The sequence below is a fragment of the Tamandua tetradactyla genome, chromosome 17, assembly GCF_023851605.1.
Source record: "Tamandua tetradactyla isolate mTamTet1 chromosome 17, mTamTet1.pri, whole genome shotgun sequence".
NCBI classification, from domain to species: Eukaryota; Metazoa; Chordata; class Mammalia; order Pilosa; family Myrmecophagidae; genus Tamandua; species Tamandua tetradactyla.
Window position 1 is genome coordinate 46,593,775 of NC_135343.1, and position 26,198 is coordinate 46,619,972.

At 48.8% G+C, this 26,198-nt stretch overlaps 1 protein-coding gene across 4 annotated transcripts in view; it reads right to left on the reverse strand.

The window, feature by feature from the left end:
* The window catches only part of SFXN5 (sideroflexin 5), a 136,440-nt gene that overhangs the window by 25,481 nt on the left and 84,761 nt on the right, over positions 1 to 26,198 (reverse strand). For 3 of the 4 annotated variants that reach the window (XM_077134559.1, XM_077134562.1, XM_077134560.1), the window contains exon 10: positions 18,119 to 18,209. In XM_077134559.1, the coding sequence (XP_076990674.1) occupies positions 18,119 to 18,209 (91 nt within the window). Of the gene's footprint in view, positions 1 to 27; positions 180 to 18,118; positions 18,210 to 26,198 lie in introns of those variants that run through there. The other variant, XM_077134561.1, reaches the window with a different exon arrangement.

Consider the following 26,198-nt stretch of genomic DNA (forward strand, 5'->3'; position numbering starts at 1 on the left):
GTGAGGGGGAGGATGGCATTCCACTGGGGGAGGGCCCTCCCCTCACCCCATGCCTCCCCACCTTAAGCAACAAAGGTTCGGGATGAATGCTGAGTCTGCGTTCACACACGGGGCAAAGGTGGGGATCTGCTGTCTATCTGTCCAGTATGCTGGTGGGGGTATGTGGACATCCTTGGGACCTGGCAGGCAAAGGTGTAAAATAACCAGTGTTTGGGGCTTAGAGAGCCACAAGTTATCAAGGTGGCTGCTTTCCTTGCCTCTGTGGCAGGCCCCCAGGCAAGAGAAATGGAGGCCCATCTGGGAAGGCTCTTTGGCCTGGAGATGCTTCCCCCACTGATGCCTGATGTCCCCCAGCAGCAATTCAGTCCCTTAGGCCGCCTTTCCCTGCACTCCTTGAAATGCCGGGCACCTCATTCAGCCCCTCACTCCTCAGAGCAAATCAAGTTCCCAGAGATTTGCTTCCCAGATAGCAGGTGCCAGAGCAGGCAGGAACCTCAGTGCTCACCCAGCACCGCCCCCTCATCATATGGATAGAAAATCGAAGCTCAGAGAGGGGGAGTGATTTATCTGAGGTCACACAGCAATGTGGGGCATAGCTGAAAGACTAAAATGCCTAAATCTCTTGGTTCCTTGAGAGAGGGGAGAGTTGGCGGGGTGGGGGGGGGGAATTACTAGCAGTTAAAGGCAGATCTTCTACATTCTTGCCTCTTTGGCCATGACCCCAACTTGGCTCATTGATTAGGCACTGCAAGCCCAAGATTGGGGGCACCCCATCAGCTGGTGACTAGTCAGAGGAGCCTCTCTCTGTTCTCCCCTCCGGGCCTCCCATGGCTGGGCTGGGTCTGTGGCCTGTGTGGGTACTGACCTCGCCTGAACTCCTCATGCTCTGTTTTAGAGCAAAGTGGGGGACTCTGGGGGTGTGGGGGGTGGTGGTAGAGTAGGGGGTGACAAATGCAGAGCCCGCCTGCTTCACTCCTCCCCCAAAAGCGCCTTGCTGTTTTTAAAGTTTTAATTTTTGCTAATTAATGTCAATTAATTTTGTATAATGAGTGTTTAATTTTGGGGAGTGTGTGAGGCTGGGAGCGACTGCAGTTCTGGGCTGTGAACGCTGATTAGCATCAACACCTGCTGCTTCGCCACTCTCTCCAGTGTGGGGGGGCATAAGGGTTTGGGGAGCTGGAGGGCGGTGGGGCCCAGTGGGCAGGTGGAGGGGGAGGGAGACCACAGATGCTCCTGGCGCCTGAGCCCAGGGCTGGGGAGCGGGGTGGTTCAGGGTGTTCACAGCTGGGAGGCAGGGCTCGTGCAGGTGAGGAGTGGCTCGGGACCCTGGTGGTGGTGGTGGGGGCCTCTGAGCCTCCATCTCCTGTTTCATTAAGGTGGGGAGGTGCAGCAAAGAGAGGGGAAGACCAAGAGGCTCTGCAGTTTTTGGAGAAGAAAGGCAGGAGACCAAATAGTTTTAAAATGTGTTTACAGCACATATGCCATCTCTGGGTATCTGGTGTTTCCACCCAGCCTGGGAATGGGGGGCAGGCCTTCCTGGGCACTGGGACCATTGCCCCACGCCCTGGGCTCCCCCCTCTCTCCACGAAGGGTCCACTCACTGTTCGCAAACAATGACTCTCAACTGGGGGCGATATTGTTCCCCAGGTGGAATTCGGCAATGTCTGATTATGGCGACCTGGCAGGAGATGCAAGTGGCATCTAGTAGGTAAAGACCAGGGACACTTCTAAACACCCGACAATACACAGCACAACTCGCACCACAAAGAACTGCCCAGCTCCGAATGCCAACAGTGCCAAGCCTGAGAAACCCTTGTCCTGACCACAGCTGGAGACGGACAGAATTAGAGAGGGGGATCTGAGGTAAAGGAGACTCTGGGCAGCACGGAATGAATGACCTGGAGGAGTCCGGAGCCTGAGTATGGGGCCAGCTGGGCTTGGGTTCCAATCCTGGTGCTGTCGCCCCTGCGCCCCCTCCCCACCCAGGTGAGCTCCTACCAGTCCCAGGGCGCCCCGGGCTCAGCCCCAGGAGCCCTAGGAGCCGCCCCGGACAGCCGTGTCGGCGTCACGCCCTCTAGTGGTGGCAGGCCTGCTCTGCGGCCCCGCGCCCCGGGGCTGCCCGGCCCAGATCCCAGCAGACTCAAACCAAGGGGACGACATCGGGGAGGATACAGGGCTTTGTGCCCTGAAACGCACCAATCCGGCTCCCTGAGACGCCCCTCCTCCACACCCCAGAAACACCATGCAGGAAAGCCCAGGCCACAGGGAACGAGCATCCACCTGAGGTCAGGAGCTGCCAGCTCACTGGCGATTTGAGCGGCCGCGCCCCCAGCCCCTGTGCGCCCCCTCCGAGGGTGACAGGAGGGGCCGCGGGCAGCGTCTCCGGGGGAACGCCAGCCCTGCGCCGCTCCCACGCCAGGCCGGGCAGCAGAGGCGGCTGACAGCCCCGCCGTCTGCGCGCGTTCACACAGAAAACACCCAGTCCCGCGGCGCACGCGCTCGCCGCAGACACCCCCACGGGGCTAAGCGGTAGAGGACCAACCAGAGGCGGCCAAAAGTGAGGGGACGGGCTGGGGGGAAGCAAAGGGAAGAGGGGATTGGAGGCGAGGTCCACCCAGCCCCAGCCTCTACGTGAAAAGTAGCGACGGCAGGACGGCGCGGGCCTCTGGTTCAAATACAAAACCACTTGAGACAAAAGGTGGGGCATGGAAAGAAGTGAAAACCCGGCCCTCCCTCCCCTGAGGCAGCCCCCCCAGACAGTTTTGGGGATGACAATGCCCCCACTCATCTAAGCCGCCTGGATGGAAAAAAGGGCCAGAGAAAACCCTAAAATCCACTTCAAAATGAGGGCAACCCTAGGCTCCTCCCTCCGAACACCCACAGTTCTTTCTGCCTGCTCCATTTAAATGGCACATGCCCTGTAATCCCTTTTGCTGACTGTACAGATTGCTCATTTATTGAACACCTGCTGTATGCAGAGACGACCAGCCATTCTTGCCCTAAGCAATGAGAATGCAGCATCTCACAGTGATCCCATTTCTATGATCTCATCCAGACCTTGCAATTCTGCTGTGTCCCTTTTAAGCCCTCCTTGGCCCCTCCTATCCCACTCCTGGCAAGTCCAGCTCCAGAGACATGGACACTGAGAGCCCAAGTACATGAGAGAGGTGATGGGGGTGGGGGGGGAAAGAGAGAAAGAGAGAGGGAGTCAGGCCATGGGTCTCCTTTCTAACACACCGGCAAGACCTATTATTGACAGTATCAGCAGGTTAATTAAGCAGTCTGTTAGAGATAATGTTACGAAAGCTGGCACATTTTCAACTCAGATTGACACCATTCAAGACTCAGGCATAACCGATGTTGGAGCAGCAATGCTGGGAGATGTCACGGAATGAGAGAGCGAGAGAGAAGAAGCTTGCTTCACGCTGGTGGCAAGCTCAGTGTCAAGTCCTGAGGAAAATATGCTCTTGACTGCTGCAGATGTTCTCACATCAGACCCATCACGACGCAAAATCATGCAGCTTGTGAACAGCTAATGAAGCACCCGGTGTGAAATGGCCAATGTGGGGAGGAAGAAAGAGCAGTAGACAGGAAGACAAATGTGCAAGGAAGTTCTCAAAAAGACGATGGGGAGCTGGTCCCCTGACCTAGCTTAAGAAGAGACAAGTAGATAAATGGGGCACCACAGAGTTCAGCAACATACCCACATGTAGAGGAAATTAATTTGTGGTAAAGCAGTTGTATGGGCTCACAGGGAAGGGTGAGTTAAAAACAGGGGTGGAATAATGGGCTTTTATTTGGGGAAAATAAAATACCATCATTCCTCAGTTCTAAGATATATTTTCTAATATTTTAATGTTCTAAAAATCATGAGATTTTTATTAGATATGGAGATTAATTATTTATGAAAAACAAAGAAATGCCTATTTTTGTCTCTTTGTTCCCCATTAATGTAGATAAAATTTTTTAAAATGCATTAAAGCAATGGTAATGAAAAAAAATCATAATATGCCTTATAATGGATGTTGGGGGGAAAAACCCTTATCTGCTACCAATCAAAATTGCCTGTGCATGTGTGAACTTAGCCATGTGTAGAGATATTCTTTTGTTCAAGTGTCACTTCAGCTGACCACAGCACAGCAATTCACAGATAATTTGAACTTGGATTCCTAACTGTTGCTTAAAACATCTTTTTAAAACTTACACTATAATGGAGCACGGACATGGAACATTATTGTACATGCAGAGGATCGTCTGCCAGATACCAGGCAATGCAATTAAAGGCAGTAGAAATTGCCAAACCATAGATAGCTCCCATAAAGAAATGCTTGCCCATATGCACAAGGAGACATTTACAAGGATGTTAATTATAGCACTGTTTGTAAGAGCAAATAATTAGAAACAACCTAAATGTCCACCATTAGGGAACTCATATGGGAAGATTCCCAAAGCAAATTATTATGTGAAAAAAGCTACTGAGTGTGTACAGGAAGATTAAATGTATGTAAAACTCTGCAAGTACTCCACACATATATGTGTGCACAAATCTATAGGTAATGTTTTGAAGGATTCACTCCTCACACAGTGGACCTTTTGGGGGAAGGAAAATAGATGTGGGGATTACGGGGAGTTGAAGGACGTCTACTTTCTTATCTTAGATGCTTCTATCTTGTTTGAATTTTTACAATGGGAAAATAATCATGCTTTATTGCCTGAAAAGTTAAAATAAGTTGCCAAACTTCTTAAAGTAGATCATAAAATTGGCTTGACCTATTCATAGATTCCACAATTAGGCATCTCTCTGTCAAAAACTTCCTAAAGAAGTCACTAACTTCAGGAATATTTTTTTTTCCTTCAAGTAAATAAGAGAGAGAGGAGGTAGGGAGAGAGAGAGAGAAAGACAGGGATCTCTGTCACAATACTAGCTAGATACAAACTTAAGGAATAGACAGTTCAGGGACTAAATCCCAGATTTAACACTCTAAAATTTAAAAGTATTTAGTGCATAACAGAAGATTACAAGACAAACAAAGAAATAGGAGATAATGAGCCATCCAAACAAGGAAAATCCGGAAACCAGACTTTGGACATACTGGACAAAGACTGAAAAAAAATATCCTTAATATGTTCAAGGAGATAAAGGAAAACACACAGAAAGAATTAAAGATTATACAGAGAACAATTAAGGAATAATATGAGAATCCCAATAAAGAAATAGAAATTTTAAAAGGAATCAAACAGAAATATTTAGTTGAGGAATATAAGTGAAGTGAAAAATTCTCTAGACAGTTTCAACAGCAGATTAGAGCTGGTAGAAGAAAAAATCAGTAATTTCAAAGAAAAGACAATTGAAAAACTGAAGACCAGAAAGAAAAAAAATTAAAAGAGCAAACAGAGCCTAAGAGGCCTGTGGGACACCATCAAGCACACCAATATATGCATTAGGAGTGTCCCAGAAGGAGAAGAAAGAAAGGGTAGAAGGAATACTCAAAGAAATAATGGCAGAAAACTAAGCAAATTTAAGAAAAGACATGAATATATGCATTCAAGAAGCACAATGAACCCCAAACAAGATAGACTAGAGGAGAAATATGCTCAGGCACACAGCAAACTACCAAATGCCAAGGACAAGGAGAGCAGTCTGAAAGCTGCAAGAGAAAAGCAATGTCTCTGTTATTCTGATAAAGGAGTCAATTGAACAAGAAAACAAAAATTATATATATATTCACACCTAATGGCTGAGACCCCCAAATATGTGGCAAATATTCATAGATTTAAAGTGAGAAATGGACAGAATGACATTAACAGGAGACTTCAACGCACCAATTTCAATAATGGATATAACATTTAGACAGAAGATGTTCTATCCATTAAAAAGGACTTGAATGATGCTATAAACTGAATAGACATATATACGACATATCATCCAACAGCAGCAGAAAACACATTCTTCTCTAGCGTGCATGGATCATTCTCCAAGATGGACCATATGTTAGGTCACATAACAAGTCTCAGTGAATTAAAAAATATTGAAATCATATAATGCATCCTCTCTGACCACAATGGAATGAAGCTAGAAATCAATAACACATGGAAAACTGGAAATTTCACAAGCATATGGAAATTAAACAAAAAAAAAATATTCCTGAAGTTAGTAACTTCTTTAGGAAGTTTTTGACAGAGAGCCTAACTGTGGAATCTATGAATAGGTCAAGCCAATTTTATGATCTACTTCAAGAAGCACTCTTAAACAAACAGTGGGTCAAAGAAGAAATCACAAAGGAAATTAAGAAATAGCTAATATCCTAATGAAAATTTAATTTTCCAAATGAAAATGAACACAAAACGTACCAGAATTTATGGGATGCAGCAAAGGCAGTGCTGAGAGGGAAATTTATAGTTCTAAATGTTTACTTTAAGAAAGAAGATCTCAAATCAGAAACCTCATCTCATACCTAGAGGATCTAGAAAAATAAGGGCAAAGTTAACCCAAAGTGAACAGAAAGAAGGAAATAACAAAGATTAGAGCAGAGATACTTTAAATAGAGAATAAAAAAATAATACAGAGGGTTTCTAAAAGTTGTTTTGGAAACCAAAAGTTGTTTCTTTGAAAAGACCAATACAATCAACAAATCTTAGGCTAGATTAACAAAGAAAAAAGAAAGAGGCTGTAGATAACTAAAATCAGAAACAAAAAGGATTATAAGAAGATACTATGAACTATATACCAACAAATTATATAACCTAGACAAAACAGACAAATTCCTAGAAACACACAAACTACAGAGCACTGATTCAAGAAGAAACAGAAGATCTCAACAGACCATTAACAAGTAAAGAAATTAAATCAGGAATCAAAAACTTCCCAACCTTTGTTAGGACCTAGGACGAGATGGCTTCACAGGTGAATTTTACCAAATATTCCAAGAAAATTAAGACCAATTCTGTTCAAATTCTTGCAAAAAATCAAAGAGGAGTGAACACTCCCTCACTCATTCTATGAGGCCATCACCCTCATACCAAGGCTAAAAATACCACAAGAAAATAAAATTACAGACCAAACTTCCTTACGAATATAGATGTAAAAATCGTTAACAGAATACTAGCAAACTCAATCTAAGAGCACATTAAAAGAATTATATACCATGATCATGTGGGATTTATTGCTGGTACGCAAGTGTGGTTCAACATAAGAAAACCAATTAATGTAATACACCAAAATGTAAATATAAGACATGAAATGTACACAAGGGAAAAAACCACATGATCATCTCAATTGATGCCAAAAGGCATTTGACAAAATCCAGCATCCCTTATTGGTAAAAACACTCAGAACCAGAAGAATAGGAAGAAACTTCCTCAACACGATAAAGTTCATATATAGAAAACCCACAGCTAACATGAGACTATAATGTTAAATGATTGAAAGCTTTCCCTCTATGATCTGGAACAAGATAAGGATGTCTGCTGTCACCACTGTTATTAAACATTGTGCCAGTCCCAGCCAGAAAATGCATTCTAAATGAAAAGGAAGAAGTAAAGCTTTTCCAATTTGCAGATGGCACAATCCTGTACAGAGAAAATCCTGAACACTCCACAACAAAGCTAGGAGAACTAATAAATTCATCAAAGTGGCAAATACAAGATCAATATACAAAAATCAGTAGTGTGTCTATAACTAGTAATGAACAACCTTAAGAAAAAATTTCTATTTACAATAGCAACTAAAATAACCAAATATCTAGGAATAAATTTAACCAAGGATATAAGAGACTTCTACATGGAAAACTACAAAATGTTGCTGAAAGAAATCAAAGACTTAAATAAATGGAAGGACATTCCATGTTCATAGATTGGAAGACTATAAATCATTAAGATGTCAATTCTACCCAAAACATTTGACAGATGCAATGCAATCCCAATCAAAATTCGAACAGCCTTCTTTACAGAAGTGGAAGAGCAACCATCAAATTTATTTGCAAAGGTAAGGGCCCTGAATAACCAAAACCATTCTGGAAAAGAAGAACATTGTGGGAGGACTCACACTTCCCGATTTCAAAACTTATTACGGAACTACATTCATCAAAACAGCCTGGCATTGGCACAAGGACAGACAGATAGACAAATGGAATTGAATTGAGAGTTTAGAAATAAGCATTTATTGAGCACCTACTGTTAGCCAGATCCTGGTGTCTTGGTCACACATGAGTGCCCCACCCCCACCCCAACACACAGTTTTTTGGGCCAGTCTGCTTCTTGGAAATTTCCCTCACCTGGAGGGAGCAGGTGGTGGGCAGCTCATCCCAATCATAGACTCAGTCATTTTTTCAGAATTCATGGATATCTTGCCACTCTTGTTGGGCTCCCACTTAGCGGTACTCTTCGTGTGTAGGACCCAGAACTGTATCTTCTCCTTGGTTTGGGGTGTTCTGTCTCTCCTAATGCAGCTGACATCTGAGTGAGTCACATCAGAGGCCACACAGCGTGCCAAGGAGGGCCCTTCCTGAGCGCACAGCCCACGAAATCCCCAGGTCTTCTATGTGACTACTTTGACCAAACCAAAGTTTTTGGTCTTTATGCTTTATACTTGTGCAGCTGCCTTTTTTGAACAGCAAACCCCCCACACTATTGCCCACTGTTGTAGATTGCCAGGCTGCTGAAAGCAGATACCATGAAATGGGATGGCTTAACAATGATTTAGCTGCTCACAGTTTTGAGGCTGAGATAAATGTCTAAACAAGGCATCATCAGGGCAATGCTTTCTCCCCAAGATCGGCTGCCGGCGATCTTGGACGCCTCTGCCATGTGAAAAGGCACATGGCGAAGTCGGTTGGTTTCTCCCTTCTCTGCCATGTTTTGTTGCTTTTGTAGCTCTCTCTACCTGTCTGTCTCTTTTTTCATCCCATTTGTAAAGAACTCCAGTAAGAGGATTAACTGAAGTAACCTCATAAAAAGGTCCTACATATAAAAGGTTTACACCTAGGGGGATGGATTAGCTTTAAGAACATGATTTTATGGGGCTCATATGGTTCCAAACTACACCTATGAATTCACAAACTCTGCCAGGTTGGTGTCCCTGTTCCCAGGCCTCCTCTGTCTGAGGCAGTCACAAGCTGCTTGATGGGGATAGGACTGAAGACAGAGCCCTGGGACACATCACTAGAGACTTTCCTCTGGTTGTCTTGGAGTCTACGACTTCTTGGGGCCAGACATACAGGGCATCCATGCCAGTCTTGAGGCTGCTCCCAATTCTGGCACCCTGTCTAGTTCCACCATCGTTCCACAAAGTTTTTTTGTTTGTTTGTTTGTTTGTTTTCTCTCTGTTATCGTTTTATTTCTTATTCTGTTGTCTTTTTATTTCTTTTTCTAAATCGATGCAAATGTACTAAGAAATGATGAATATGCAACTATGTGATGATATTAAGAATTACTGATTGTATATGTAGAATGGAATGATTTCCACAAAGTTTTGATGAGAGCTTCTTCTAAGGCTCCTCAAAAATCCAAATCTACCACAGCTATATAATCCTTTGATAGCGTGGTCTGACACCTCCCCCCTTTTAAAAGAAACAAAACCTTCTCTTTAAAATAATTCAGTTCAATACATGATGCCTAATGAATGCAGGTAGCTGAAGGATGCACTGACTGAGAAGTAGATTGGCGAACAATGGTGTATACTTACGATTGAATATTGTGCTGCTACAAAAAGGAACAAAGCTGAGAGGCATGCAACGATGTGAATGAACCTGTGGGACATTTGGTGAGGCAAAATAAGCCAGAAACAAAAGAGCAATTATTGTATGGTCTCCTTTAGAAAATGCTTAGAAAAAAACAGAGGCCTAGATTGTAAACTCTTAGAGCAGTCACATTTAATCTGGAGTGATTATTATTTCTGGATTTTGAGAGACTGTTTTATATATGGATAACCTGGTATGTAAAGATAAGAATGAGGCCGATCAGGCTGGGATTAAGGTCATACAGAACACAGGGAGGGGTAAGAAAGACACTGTCTATATTTTAGAACCTCACCAACTCTTTGAGACTAAAGGAAGAAAGGTTTATTTGGTCTAGAACCTAAATTTTCTGTAGCACATAATCTAACTCAACCTGTCTGGATAGCTCATTTGAACAATTGAAACACAGGGAGCACAGAATAAGAATAAGGGCCTTTAATCCTGCATAGCTTAATATAATTCCTGGACACATCCTAGGATATATTAAAAAAATAATCAAAAAGCATTGGCAAAGTCCCTTGAGGGATGGGAGAAAAAATATGGAACTATTAAACTTTACCACCAGGGAAACCCCTGATACTGTGTCAAATATAAAATATTGATTTAGGGACACCCAAATCAATAGGTCAACACCTTGATCTCGAGGCTTGCTCTTGTAAACTTTATGTAGATAGTGGAGAAGCTTAGCCTACCTATAGGTATGCCTAAGAGTTACTTCTGGAGGACCTCTGCTGTTGCTCAGATGTGGCCTCACTCTCTCTAAGCCCAACTCTGCAAGTGCAATCATTGTCCTCCCTGACATGGGACATGACATCCAGGGGTAAAAGTCTCCCTGGCAAGGTGGGAGAGGACTCCCAGGGATGAGTTTGGCACTGTGAGATCAACAATGCCATCCTGACCAAAAAAGGGATAAGAAGTGTAACAAATAAGGCATCAGTGTGCTCCTTTTATCTACAGTATGGACAGATAAGTAAAAAATATGGACTAAAAATAAATAAATAATAGGGGGAACAAATGTTAAAATAAATTGGGTAGGGGGAAATACTAGTGGTCAATGAGAGGGAAGGGTAAGGAGTATGTTATGTATGAGTTTTTTCTTTTTATTTCTTTTTCTGGAGTGATATCAGTGTTCTGAGAAATGATCATGGCGATGAATATATAACTATACGATGATACTGTAAGCCATTGATTGCACACCTAGTATGGAATGTTCATATATTAAGAATGTTTGTGTTGTATATTGATTGGTTTTATTAATAAAAATTGAAAAAATAAAAATAAGGTATCAGTGGCTGAGAGAATTCAAACAGAGCTGAGAGGCTATTCTGAGAGGCTTATGCAAGCTTCAGTTAGACATTGTTACCTATCATAACTTGCCAAACCCCAACCAAAACCATTCCAGCCAATCCTAAAGAACAACTAGGGCAGTATATAAAATTCTACAAAGGTTCCATGCATTAGGGTAACTTTCCAGAAACCTACATCCTCCAGATGGGTCTCTGGACCAGATAAGTCCTGAAACCTAGAGGGGCCAGCCTTTCCAGAACATCAGCTAGTTCTATCTCCCTATTCCACAGTATTGACAACCCCTTCCAACCTGAAAAAGCTAGAATAGGCATAGCCCAAATACCCCTAAAGATTGGGAGAAAAATCAAAGGTGATGGTGGAGTTATACAGAGAAGGTAGGGTTTAACAAATGAATATGATTGCTGAATCATTATATTCATATTTCTTTTAGTCTCCAGTATTTTAGAGCAGCTAGAAATAAAAACCTAAAATTGTAGAACTGTAACCCAAGCCAAAGTCTGTTCTACAGCTTTTGTTGCTCTGTGCTTCGAAATTTATTACCTTTTTGTATATATGTTATTTTTCACAAAAACGAAAAAAAAAGTCAATTGTGATGATAAAAAAATTTTTTTTCCTTCTAGTCTCCAATGTCATGGAGCAGCTAGAAGGAAAAGTCTGAGATGATGGCATGGGAGCCCATAACAAACTCTGGGATCTGTCCTGAAACTACTTGTTGAAGAGTGCTTTGGAAACTATTGCTTTTTATATATGTTATATTATACAATAAAAAAGCTAAATACAAATTCAGTTCATATTAAATTCCTAAAATCAGGCGGGCCATGGTGGCACAGTGGCAGAGTTCTCGCCTGCCATGCTGGAGACCCGGGTTTGATTCCCAGTGCCTGCCCATGTAATAAATAAACAAATAAATTCCTAAAATCTTAGCATTGGAAGCTGATTGAGAGATAATCTCCAATGTAGTTCATTTTTCTATTTAACTTCATACCACTCATCACCAGAACTTTCACTTTTGCTGCTATTTTGAGCATTTGCCAACCCCTTTACCCTCAACAAGTTTCCTGAAGGCAAGAACATGTCTTCTCTGGTTCCTCCTACTCCTGGTTAGGGAATGGGGAGAGGAAGGAACTGAAGGAGAAGGCACATGATGTACTGATGCTGTACTGGGTGAGCTATAATTTTCATTCCTGTGAAAACTTGGCCTTACAGATACTAGGATCCCCATTTTACAGATGGGGTAATGACGGCCCAGAAAGGTTGGAAAACAGCCCAGGATGGCCTGGTAAATGGTGGGCCCACTGGTCTTCCACCCTAGGCCTCCTTATAGCAAGACTGAAAGACAGTGATGGTGAAAACTGATAGAAGAAAACAGACAAGTCTAAAAAAACTTTAAACAGATGAAAACCTCAGAATAAATGTCCAGACAGCCATAGAATCTGGTCACCAATCTTATCAGGGTGAGGTTCCATCATGGCTATCCAATTGCAAGCTTTTTCCACCTTAAATGGACTCATTTAATCATTGAATAATCCTACCCTGAGCACCAACTGCATGCCTGACATGGGGAGGGTGCTAGGGGGCAGGGTGGATGAGAGCCATCTCTGTTTGGGAGAGTTCATAATCTGATGAGGGAGGCAGACTCTGAAATGGACAATCCTGGGATAGACACTGGTTTATACTAGATGCTATGGTTCAATCCCGACTTGGCCTAGCAGGGAGAGCTTCCTGGAGGAGGTGGCGTCTGAGCCCAGATATCAAGGAAGGGAAGGCAGAGGGTGGGGCTGAGGTAGTGGCAAAGAGCAGGCACTCTAGGAATGATGGCACATGAAAAGGCCTGGAGAGGAGGATGCCAAGAGGTCATTCCCCTAGCTGGAATGGGTGCAAGCTGTGGCAAGACCAGAAGCCAGGTCAGGGAAGGGGCTCGTGGGCCGCCAGAAGCCTAAAGGGCCATGGATGCCACATTAAGTGTCACTGACCTGGAGGGCGCACATGTCCCAAGGCCCAGGAGGATTTGGCTGAAAAAGGCCCACCCTGCCGCCCCCTAAGTCCAGGGAACGAGGGACAGAGAAGTGGGCCCAGGGAGAGTCTGCTTGGACAGGCGTGGACTTTCCTGGGCAAGGGGAGCAGATGGACTGAATGCCAAGGGGAGGGGTTAGGAAGTGAAGGGGAGTCAGTGACATAAGGGCCATGTGGCCTGTGGCCCAATGGAGATGGAGGGGGTGAGTGACTAGAATCCTCCAAACATCCTGAGGAAGGGACTCACCGCTGAACCAGAGATTTTTTCATGGCTACTGTGCTGGTTTGAAACTGTTATGTACCCCAGAAAACCCATGCTCTTTTCATCCTAATCCAATCTTGTGGGGCAGACTTATTATAGGGTGGGACCTCTTGATTTAATTATTCCCATGGAAATGTGGCCCTGCTCATTCAAAGTGGTTCTTAATGAGTTTACTGGAGTCCTTAATAAGGGAGACATTTTGGAAAAAGCACAGATGATTGGAGAGCCAACACAGAGAGCAGAGAAGTGAAACCAAGTGACAGATGTTTAGAGATGCTTAGAGACAGACAGAAGCTCAGAGAGGAGGCCACTGGAACCAGGAGCTGAAAGCAATGAAGCCCGGGAGCAAAGGGCCAGCAGATGTCACTATGTGCCTTCCATGTGATAGAGAAACCCCAGATGTGATTGGCCTTTCTTGAGTGCAGGTATCCTCTTGTTGATGCTTTGATTTGGACATTTTCATGGTCTTAGAACTCTAAATTTGTAACCTAATAAATCCCCTTTATAAAAGCCAATCCATTTCTTAAAAAAACAATCCATTTTTAGTATACTGTATTTTGGCAGCTTTAGCAAACTGGAACAGTGATGAAATAAGCCATGGCATTTAATGGGAGGGAATTGCTGGAGACAGTACAGGAAGGGATGAAAAACTGGCATCTCAAGGTCAGGTAGGAGGGTGTCTCCAATGGAAGGAGTCAGCTGGCTGAGGTTTGCCTCTGCCCCAGCGGGCGCTCAGGGCCCAGATGGGAGCATTTATTAGCCCATGACATAGTTTGCTCCCTGCTCCATGGGGGTTCAGCCTCAGGCGACCCTCAGGGCTTCCTGTCCACTCACACACACAAAGCCTGGGCTGCTGGCTTTACAGTTGTGCATGCACAGGGAACACCTCTCAGAAAAGCCCTGCCCCACTCATTCCTGAAACAAGGCGTGTCTTTCCTGAGTGCCCCTTCATGGATCCAGGACCTGGCACTCTTGCTGTTATCTCCTCCCAACCCCCCCCACCCCCCAGCGCCTCGGGAGAAGGCCGTCCGTGGGGCCTGCACTGCCGGGAATGGACTCTGCTCTGGAGACTGGTGGCTGGTCCAGGGAGGGAGAGGGTGTATTTTTCCAAAGCCTCCTCTATTGACCTTTATTTACACTGTTTGCCTAGTTCCCCAAACCATTAACTTCCGCCTTCCAGCAATCACACGTCAATTAATGGAAGGCCTGCTCCGAGCTCTGGCTCCTGAACACAATTAAGCGTGACAGTCCACAAATAGGAAAGAACTGGAGAATTAATTAAGGTCTAAACAAATTAATTACCAGTCCCCAATCGATTCCGATGCCAGCACACAGCTCCTGGACTTACCATCTTTCCTACCACCTCCACATACAAAATACAAACGGAGACCCTGTACACGGCGGCTGTTCTCGACCAGGGCACAGCAACCCCTGAAACCAGCTCAAGGGAGAAAGGCAGCTGCAACAAGCTTCCTCCTGGGTCCCCTGCACTCAATACACAGGCCTGCGTGCACACTCGCACACACTCAAACACACGCATGCACACACATGCACACATGCAACCCCAGCCTGATAAACCAGGGGCAAACCTGAGGCTGGGCCTGCTCCTGAGAGGCCAAGTGGCTGTGCTGCCTCCGGCCACATCCCTGGGGTAAAGGGTTAGCCAGGTGGGGTTGAAATAGCCCTGGGCTGGGCCTGGGAGGCCCAGGCTTTTGCCAGCTCAGTATAATATCTGGCAAGTCTGAATTTGTTTATTCTTCTGTAAAATGGGGGCGGCACGCTCTGTCTTAGGGTCCTCGCAGAGATATAATAAGGAGGACTGAGGTAGGAAAGAGGCGTGCTCGGGAAGGCCCCTGCAGTACTGGGCTCCATAGTCTCCGGGGCAGCCTGCAGGGACGGCCAAGGAGGTCTCCGCAGGAAAGGGCCGAAACGGGGCCCAGGCCGAGTCCCCATTCCCAGCTGAGGAGTTTGAGGACAGAGGGGTGGGAGCAGCAGAGCTGGGTGTGGGGCCCAGGGGTCCTGCACCCTGGGCGTCTCTGGCCTCTCGTGTATGGTATGTGGAGCCCAGGGGAGAGGGTTCCTCCCTCTTCCCAGACTTCAGCCTGGAGCAAGAGGCCTTGGAGGAGTAGATGGCAGAGGAGTGGAAAGCAGCAGCTGACTCCCAGGAGCCTCCTTGTTTCCCAGAGCTTGAGGGTACTCCAGGAGGGGAGAGTGGATGTATGGCCTCGGAGCACAGGTCACAAAGGCCCCTTCAGGATCCCCCCTTGCCAGCACACACACACGCGCACACACACACACACACACCTGCACACAGACACGCATGCTCAATTGTCAGAGCTTAATATGACACTTCCACTTGCCTCTGCCTATTTCCTTTGTGCCCTCATGCTGGGAGAGCCCGGCCTCCCCACCATGCCAGGGGCTCAAGGGGGCAAAGGACCCTCTAAAGGTGAAGCAAGTCCTGAGCCAGCAGCAGCCAGGGCCCACCTGGCCCAGCCTGGGGCAGGGAACAAGGGGAGTGCCCGGCAGGACCTGGGCCCTTCCTGTGAGCCGTGGGGCTACACAATGCTCTGTCCAGGCCTGGGGCATCTGGGGCTAGGGTGGAGGGAGGCCAGGTGCAGGGACTGGATGGTGGCCTGAGAGGAGCCGGTGGTGGGTGAGGGACAGGGCTCTTCATCTCGTACCCACTCAGTCAGTGTCAACCAAGGGCGTGGGCAGTGTCCACATGGATGGGCCTGGGATGGACACTGGGGCGAAAGAGAGGGAAGCCTGCATGTGGGGCAGGAGAGAATTGGGGCTGGCAGCTGGTGGGCACGTGGCCAGACTCGGGCCCAAGGAAGCAGCTGGAAAGGATCCTGGAGAGCCAGAACCACTAGGGCTGGGAGCCAAGCTGTGTGCACCCTGGGCCACTGGTTGGAGACACGGGATATTAAGACTCCTTGGCAGTGGCTAGGTGAGTGGGAGGGACTGAAGACAGTAGCGGAATCGCAGGCTGGAGCCCAAAGAGGAACAAACAAATCAGAAAGTCTCGGGTTGGGGTGAAGGCAGAAAGGGGTGGAATCAGAAGTGAGGACCCTCCCCGTGAAGGAGCCCAGAGAGGTTAGGATGCCCCTCCAAGGTCGCACAGCCAGCTGGCTGGGGCTAGCATGGGCCTTTGGTCAAGTTCTTAACTGACGCTTGAATTGAAGGACTGATTACATCTCAGCTGAGTCCCATATCCAGTCTGGGGCAGCTGAGAGCTGCCCATTTCTCAGTCTACATTTGACCCTGCCGCCCAGAATGGCGAGAGAAGCAAGTCCAGCAGCAGTGTCGGTGCAATTAGCTCCCTTAACAAAGTCAGATCTAAAGAGTTGTTCCATTAATGGCCCACACCAGAAATAGCTGCGAGTTCATTAAAAGTGTGGAGTTGCTATAGCAATTATCTGGGTCGGCCCAGGTGGTAGGTCCTGGGAGTTCATTAGCCTCCAGGCCATCAAGGAGGTGGGGCTGCCCAGTAACGACTCTCACCTGCCCATGGGGACCCCACGTGCTTCGAAGCACGCTCCTATCAATGGAACCTCGGCTGTGGCCTCATTTGATCCTCCCCAGAGTTCTAGGAAAAAGGAAAGTGGGTTCCGGTGTCCCCATTTCTCAGATGGGGAAGCCAAGCCCTGGAGACAGATCGAAGCCATGAACCAGGGTCTGACCGGTGGCTCTTCCAGCCGAGCCTGGGCTCCAGGGAGGTCCCAGGGCCCCACAGCTCTTTCCTGGGCCTGCCTCGGTCCTCGTGCTGGGGACTGTGGTGTTATCGTCCAAGCACTTGCTGATAACAGCTAACCTGCAAGGCCTTGGGCTGCTTTTAGTGGTGTTTATTTCTTTTTCATTTTTAAACAAAATTTCCCCCATGACATACCCCTTTCAAGCGGGTGTCGGCTACTTAAGGGCTGGGATGGGCCTTTGTGGAATCCCAGGGCCCAGGCCTACAGCACCTACTGTGAGCTCTAAAGTGCAGCAACGTCTGGGCTGGAGAAAAAAGAGGCTCCCTCCGTGCACAGGCATGCACAAGCATCACATTTGGGTGGTAGCTTCCAAGAAAAGACTGAGAGCGTGAGACCAGCCGCAGTCCTGAACTGCTGTCTGCGTCAGGGACCCCTTCAACAGCCTCGTGGGGCCAATGCTCCCCTCTCACAACATGTTCTTAAATGCATACAATAAAATACATAGGAATACACAGGGATTAGATGGACATAAAGTATCAAAATATTTTTTAAACTGTGATCTAGTTATAGATGTGCTTTTTAATTAACCAATTAATTAACAAGATCCAGCAGTGGATCTATTAACTACTGTACTTTTGAATTAGTGTTAGGCACAAATGATATTTTAAGATCATTGTAACAAGAAAATATCTGGTTTCTATCAGTGACAAGTTACAGGTCCTGCTAATATTACTGTGGTTTACTGTCTACATGCATAATGAAAGGAAATGTCATGTTTTAGTTAGAGGTTAGTGCAAATATTTTCCTAGTTTGTGGGATCCCCTGCATTCAACCTACAGACCCCTGGGGGCCCTGGAGACTCCAGGTTAAGAACCCCTGTGCTAAAAGCATGATCTAGGGCACAGAAGGTCAGGGGGCCCCTGGCACCCCTTCCTCTATCTACATATATTTTGCTCCAGTTATCCCTGCCAGGAGATCCCAGGCAGCAGGAGAGGTGTGAAAGGGCAGTCCAGCTCCCCGGAACCCCTGTAACTCCACATCCATGTGTGAACACACATGCCTGTGCCCATGTGCACACCCCCCACACACCGTGCAAGCCTTACCTACGGCAGGGAACGGCACAAATCTCTGGACAAGAAGGCGGGTGGCTGGGGTGAACTTGTTTGCTTTCTGAACCAGAACATTAAGGCCCACCTTGGAAAGAGAAAAAAACAACAGAAAAATGCATTGTGCATGGCGGCTTATTGTAGGGAGGAGGCAGGACGGGAAGAAGAGCAGAGAGCAAGGGACACTGTTGTCCCCCTGAAGTTGTACCTCCAGCCCCTAATCCTCGGTGGCACTGATGCTGTGAAGTTCCAGGGTGGCCACTGAACCCACCACTGCTCGGCCATCCCCATTAATGGGCCCGTGAGAAAGAGAGGAAAAGCCCCAGATGCCCACACATACACTCCACAGAGGGGAAAAGGGGTGGTGGGGGCAGTTAGAAGGTTAGCTACTCTAAAATTAAATGAAGTGTAAGAGACCTTCATTCCCAGCCCAGCTTCTAACCTGGGAAGGCTGGGAGGCAGGGAGGGATGTGTCGACTTGGACACACTTCCAGGGTACAGGGGGGCCTGAGGTCCCTGTTTCCAAGTCTTCTTGTGGATGAGGAGACTTGCTGAGTCCAGGGTTCCCAGCTCTCAACCCATTTCTGTGATCAGCATTCCATTCAAATATAAGCGAACATGTTTCTACAGGGTGCAGAGAAGGGATGTGTAGAGGGAGGAAGGGGGCGCACAGAGGACATTTGTGATGAAGAAGAGGGCTGGGTGGGGAGAAGCCAGCGAGCAGCTGTGGCGTGGCAGGCTGTGTACTAAGCACTTCACATGAAGTGTCTTAATTAAATCCCCATAACAAGCCTTTGAGACAGGACACATCGCCCCCGTCTTACAGATAAGGACAGGGTCGGGAAGCCTAAGTAACTTTGACCTAGGACAGATGGCTCTCACAAGGAAGCATGATTGGGATTTGAACCCAGAATCTGCTGGTTCCAAAGCTGTGTGCAAACCTCGGTTCTACTTGTTTTCCAGTGGTCTTTTATCATAGTAAGCGATGCTTTAATGTCCTACGTGCCATTTTAAACCAGCTATTTGCAGAGCGAGAGGCTCTCTGGCAAAGACCAGTTTGGGGCTGGAGTCCAGATGAGTGGAAACAGAGGATGGCACACATCAGCGAACACAGCGCCCTGGGAGCCCCTGTCCCCCAGCAGGTGAAAACCAGTAGGTCTGAGTCCAAAACCTTGCATGAGTCATTTGCAAAGATGCAGGAAGTACTGGAGGAGCAGGAACCTCGAGGAAGCGAGGAAGTGAGCAGGGACACTCAACCCCTCCCGGGGTGGCCTCTTGGAGGCAGGAACGGGCTGGGTTGGAATGAGCTCCTGGCAATGGCCCCTGCCTTCCCCTCCCTGGCCACAGCTGCTCCTCTCATGGTCCAGGACTGGCACAGGCCACAGTTTGTCACCTACCCGGTCTTCCCCACCCAACATGGGAGCCAAGAGTTGGAGGGAAGAAAGAAGAGAGGAAGTAACGCCCTGTTCCAGGTCTCTCCTGGCTTTCCCTTTCCTGCAGTCTGTTGGGGTCACCTTGACATGAACAGGACGAGAGTTGGCGAGGTCAGTGTAAGCTGCTTAGAGCACTGCCAACCTGCCCAGACCCCTGATGATGCAGGAGGCGAGTGACCCCCAGGCCAGGCCTTACTGTCCTGGCAGTTAGGGGGGCTGCAGCCTGTGAGGAGCCCAGGGTGGGCTGCAGATCCAGGGGTTGGGGGCCCGTCTGCTCTGGTTCCTCCGGGGCCCTTTGGCCTAGAACATTTGGTGGCACCCATTCAATTAAAAAGCCTACTGGCTGGTGCCTCTGAGTGCCAGCTCATTTTCCCTGGCGTGGTGGGTCCTGTTTAAGGGGACCAGCTGGTATTAATGGCACACAACCCTCACGAACAGCAGCTAGTGATCAGAAAAATCTCAGCTAATAATCGGGTTTGGGAAAGATAATGAGATATGGAACAATTGCTGCCGAGGGTCCCCCAGGGTCTGTTTTAACAGCCTCCAAATAAGCCACAAAAGAGAAATTAACCAGACAGGGGCCCAGTTTTGGCAGAGGGGAAAATAAACAGGGTGCTGATTTTGCACCAGAATTCCCTGCATGGCCAGCAGACAGGGTTGGGGGGGGAGGGGGCACCAGGAGGAGCAGGGACCCAGGATCGTTCTCTGGCCACTTTTCAAGCTCTGGCTCATAGGCCGGGAGATCTGCCGCGGGCAGCTGACGGGAGGCGAGAGGGAATGGAAGAGAAACTGGTTTCTTGCCAGTCCCTGTGCAGAGAGGGTAAATACTGACCAGCATCAAGAGCACATGTGGGGTGGGAGCACAGATATCAATTCTTTAGCATCATGAGCCTATGTGGAAGAAGAGAAACTGCTAGGCTGTGTTTCCCTGAGTCCCAAGGTCTTTCCCAGGCCAACAGCTGCCTAATTTCTGCAAGGCCAGCAAAGAGACACAAGATGGTCTTGAGTGTGGCATGCAGCGCTCTCTCCCCTGGGCCTGTGCCCTTAACCCCAGACCACACAACTGACCGTCGGTGGCATGGCTTATTTTGATGGGCTTCAGACATTTCACCTTTGTACACCCCAAAATGCTGTGGTCTTGCTTTTCCTCCCCCACACCCTGCCCCCTTGCTCCTATCCCAGCTCAGTTCCTGGTGCCAGAGACCTGAAGCCATCCTAGTTAGGAGCCTCTGCCCTTCAACCCCAGCCACCTGCTCGGCCCCAGGTATCCTGAATGCAGCCATCTCTCTCCCTCTCTGCTTCAGGTCTCTCTGGAGGACCACTCAGCCTCCCAACTGGACTCCCTGCTTCCACTCTTGCCCAGATCTCATTTGCTACCGCAGCCAAAGTGCTCTTCTAAAAATGGATATCGGCACTTGCTTAAAATGGTTCTGTGGCTTCTCACTGCACTTGAAGGCCCACAGGCCCTGCTGGCACCACTCCAGACCCCTGGCCATCTCACTGTTTCTCGCGGGATTCGCAGCTCTCTCTTTCTCTCCAGGGCCCTCTCGCACTGCCCCTCCCTTGACCTCCTCACTGTTCAGCTTAAATGTCAGACCCTCAAGAGGCCTCTTCTTCTATCAGGATCCCCCCCTTAATGGAATTTTATTGAAATATAGTCACATGCAATACAACCCATCTGCAGTGGACAACAGGCTCCCCTTTTATCATCTCTCACGGAAACTGATCTTTTCCTTTCATGTATCAATCACAGTCTCCAAGAATTTAATTACCTTCTTAAAATGTTTTGAATCAAAGTAATACAGCTTTATGATTAAAAGACCAAATAGCACAGAAACAGTTTTACCTGTGGACTTCCTAAACATTCGTCTTTCCCTGTAGCCCGTAAGTGCTGTGGGGCAGGCACTCCACCTCTCCTATGTCTCACCGAACTCCTTGTGCCTGGTGGAATGAGTACGAGCTTAACAAATGTTTCCAGCATAAATCAAGTGAATGGATTCTGAGGCAGGGAAAAGGTGAGCCTTGCCTTGTGCAGCCACTGCCGTTCACTTCAGCAAACACTCACTGGGCCCATACAGTGCCAGGTTTGGAAGGTAATGATGAAGCCAGGTTCTGCACCCACAGACTAAGCGTCCCCCCCAGTAGCCATCTCCACCCCTCTGCAAGGAGGAGGGCCCATGGGCCATGAAGGCTGAGAAAGAGGATGTCCACCTGAGTCCTGAAGGATGAGTAGGAAAGACCCTCAGCAGAGGTTTAGAAGCATGAAACCCCAGGTGGTTTGCAGAGGGGCAGAGCAGAGGACAAGGGGCCCTGAGGAATACTGGAGAAGGGGCACCAGGCCTGAAAGAGGGAGAGGGCCTGAGGTCAGAATAAAGCAAGCAGATGGTGAGAAGCTTGTTGGGCTTGGGGGACAGGAGCTGGGGCAGGTCAGGGGACTCTTGAGGTACCATAAATACCCACCAGAGGGCGCTCTTTGTAGACTAAGCTCTTGGGTACCAAGTGAACCCTGGATGCCTCCAATCCTAGTCAGTGGGTTGCAGGAGCGCAAGGCCAGAAATCACCATCCACAGGCTTCTGTCACACTTCAGATGCTGCCCCAGAATCCACTCCCCATGGAAGCAGGAAGTGATGGGCTGGTCCTGGGATTCTAGCAAGTGCTGCGGCTCCCCTACCTCCATCGTGTCAGAGAAGAGCTGAAGGGGCTGACGTACACCCTCGACCTCCAAGCCAGCCGGACACACCCTGCAGGAGGCAGGGCATTCTCTGGCCCAGTGACTAATACATGCTGTTGCCTTACCTTGGCCACAATCACAGGCCAGGAACCAAGTGTGTAGGTGTATGGAGCGTCTAACCCCATTACACCTGGAGAACCTCTCAAAAATGTTCTTCCAGACCTCACTGTTCTCAGGGTAGCCGGGGAGGGCTGCCAGGAGGCATGATGATACTTCCTCCAACTGGGAAGCTGAGAACACTGCTTGGCTTCTGCAGCCTTCTTATGCCACAAGGGGAGCAGGGAGATAAAGGGGTCCCTGTGTTAGCAGAGCAGTGTGTGGTTAGGCCTGAGTCTGAATCCCAGCTCAGTGTCTGTTTCCTCATCTGTATCATGGGGAGAAATACCCAAGCAGGGCCCAGGACACAGTGGGCACTTCGTGAGTGTTAGCCATTTTTACAATTGTTACAACTCTGCCAGACTGATTATCAATGGGGTTGCCACTGGAAAATGGGAGCTGGGAGCTGTAGGGGTTCAGCCCTGGGACCACTTGGGACACTGACATGTACTCCAGTGTCTAGCAGTAAAGAGAACCCACCCCCACCCCACTGCCAGGGCCCAGAACCTCTGGGAATGGAGGTCAGCCTTGCCCCAGCAGGGAACAACTTCAGCCAGCTAAGGCCTGGCTGAAGGTGCAGGGTTCAAGGAATGGGAGCTGATTCCACCAATCGATTCCCGACTGGTCAAGCTGGGCTCCAGCCCTGACCCTTCCTCTCCAGCCCCAGGTCTACTCCCATCTAGGAGCCTCTGGTCAGCTGGGCCTGCTACCTCCTGGTGACTTTCTCCTCCAGCCCACTTCTGCCTGTACCTCCCTCCATGCCACTGGCCCCTGAGCCCAGATAGCATTTCCTAACTCCCTGGCGAGGCACTCCCCATCCTTCCTAAAGGGGCCTCTGCTAACTCCTCCCACTTCATAGTCAGCCTCACTCCCTACATGCCAGCCACACTCGCTTTCTGGCAGTTTCCTGGAGCTGTCTGCTCTCCCTCTCCTGTGTGCCTCTGCACGTGCAGTGCTGGCCCTCTCTGATCTGTGCTATAAGAGCCAGCCCTGCATGAAATCGCTGCCTCTCCCAGGGCCCCCACCCCACCTTCAGGTCGTCTTCAACAGAATTCTGATTTTACCAGAGAACTCTCAGCTCCTGCTCTCAGCATCTCGAAGGACAGCCATCTCTGCGTCCCCCAGCACCTGCGAAGTACGTGGCATGTCCTACACCCCCTGAAGCGAGAGAATGGCCCTGGCCTCCCTCTTCCCCTCAACCCCCCAGCGAGGGTCTGACCAGCGAGCACGGAACCCAGACGCGCTTGGCGCCAACCCTCAAACCACAAAACAGCAAGGGATGAGTGAGGCTTCCTTTGTTAAAACATAGCAAACTGTTAGGCTTCAAAAATAACTTAAGGCAGAATTTCTTTTCTGTTCCCAAGCAAGAAGCCAGACATTGCCAAATCTATCTGGATGGGCTGCCAAGAGGTGGTGCCCCCTCGCTCGGGGGCCCTGCAACCAGCATGAGACTTCCTTTAGAGGTCACACAAACCACGGATCCCTGGGGCTGGGGGGTGCTGGCCAAGGCCGGGGGCTCTTCTCAGAAGGGTAAGGAACTCCAGGGTCCAGTCGAGGGGGCTGGACTCCCCAAAACCTGGCCTCCACTCCAGCTCGCCCTCCATCCTTGGGACCGGCCCTCGGCCTGTCAGCCGCCCGGCCACGCTGTCTGCTGGAAGGGACTCATTTTAATTAATGCCAGAGCAGGGCCAACCACTGGGGCCGTGACACTTGTTTGCAGGTCATCTCCTCCTAACAGGCTCGCCCTGGGAGGGCATTTGTCAGTAATTGAAGCAGAGATCAGTTAATGAGGCCACTGGGCCTGGGGTTCTAGGGAACAAGGGAAAGGAAAATAAGATAAAGCCTCTTTCTTTGGAGGTTTTGTGATTTACTCATTACAAAAGAAAAGCAAGCAAGCTGCAGATTTTCCAAGTCAGAAACTCCACTCCATCTGCTGGAGTTAGACCCTCGCTGTGTGAAGACGTCAGGCAGAGGGACGCTGCCACCGCTAAGACTCGGGGACTGGGGAGGAGAGGGGCCTCCCGAGGCCAGCGATCAATCGGTCACCTAATTAATAAGTATTTATAGAGCACTGCTCTCTGCAGGGGAGAAGGCACTGTCCCTGTCCTTGGTTAACTTCTAATCCAGCTGGAGGACCAGCCCCAGGCCACGGGACAGTGAGAGAATGAAGGACATGGGGCATAAAGGAGTGAGTGTGGGGGAAGGACAGAAGTTTCTGGAACCTGGGAGGATGGAGAACATTGAGGGCGTGAGGGGTTAGGGAATGCCTCCTCGAGGGCTCTGGAGCCAGGCAGGGAGGCGGGAGGAGGTACAGCCTCTGGGGGCCACAGAAGCCCTTGGAATCTGGGCTATCTCTGGCCTGGAAGTGGCTGGGATGGGATGACCGATGGCCCCCGGGACGGGGAAGTGAGGACCAAGGCTGTGCAGAGCCAGGAGCCCTTGGAAGAAGCCTTGTTCTCGTGCCAGGAGCCCGGGTCTATGGGAAAGGAAGCCCCACAGCACAGAGACCCTTCACTCAAGGCCCTCCCATTCAGCACCACTGAGATGCCCTGGGTGATGCCTCCTCCTGCCAACTTCTCCCCGCCTCACCCTTTGATTGCAAAGAAGAAAAATGGGAATTTCAAGCCACTAAACCAAGTAGCTATTGGCTCCTCCATCATAAGGTGTTAGGAGGAGGTGAACGAGCCCTCCCGTCTCAGGGATCCCCACTTTGCATGAGCCCTAAAGGAAGTCTCGTGATGGCTGCAAGATCACCAGGCCTCTTGGCAAGCCATTGAAATAGATTTGATAATACCTGGCTTCTTGTTTGGGGGTAAGAAATAAGGATTTAGGGGAAGAGAGATCTTGACACAAGAGGGGACCCCACTGCCCAAGGGCTATTTAGAGCTGACCTGGTCTCTATGAGAGTAAAATAAATGAGGCCATTCAGAACAACTCCCAATCCCTGCTGTAGAAGAACTGTGGACTAGATTATGGTATATGGTTCGATGAGCTATTACATAGCCGTGAACAACTATTGTGTTTACTTAAAGACAAGGGAAAGATGAGAAAGCGTGTTTTACCAAAAGATTATTATATGTGAAGATTATTACAATGTAAATGGTTTCTTTTCATCTGCATTTTCTAGTTGTTGTTTTTTTCTTACCAACACCATGTATTTATTGTATAATGAATGATATAACACAGGTCGTGAAGTGACCGTCTTCCCCCTGGACTATGACATGGGAGACCACCCCAGCAGGGAGGGATCTAGAGTCCCAGGTGCTGGGCTCAAGAAGAGGGTGAGCGTGGGGTGGGCAAGGTCCCAGGAACCTGACTTCTGCTCCAGTATTTGCCCAGGCCCCTCCCTGTGTCCTGTGTCACCTGCTCTCTGCCCTACTGTGGAGACGCTGCTCCACCACCCCTCTCGACGCTCACACATCAGCACACACACCTCCCCTCCTGAGCAGCCGCTGCGTGGTCAGTGTCCTGCAGAAGATTCAAGATGAGCCTGTCGCCCTGTCTGGAGGGGCCTCCAGCCCCAGGGTGGAACACAGGAGGGGAAGGGCCAACAGTGCTCTGGGAGCTCAGGCCTGCAAAGGGCCCATGAAGGGGCATTCCCGTGACCCTCTGGCATCTGCTGTGTCACCAAGGCAAGCTCCTCTGAGGAGGGGGCTGGGCGAGCAAGTGCACCTCTAGGGTACGCGTTGGTGCTCAGCTGGAGAGGGAGCATTTCCCACTGCCCGCAGGCTCTGCTCCTCCTGGCTGGCTCTGTGCACCCGGAGAGCCGGGCTGCTCTTGCTCCAGGGTCCCCAGGACCTCCTCTCTTTTCTCTGC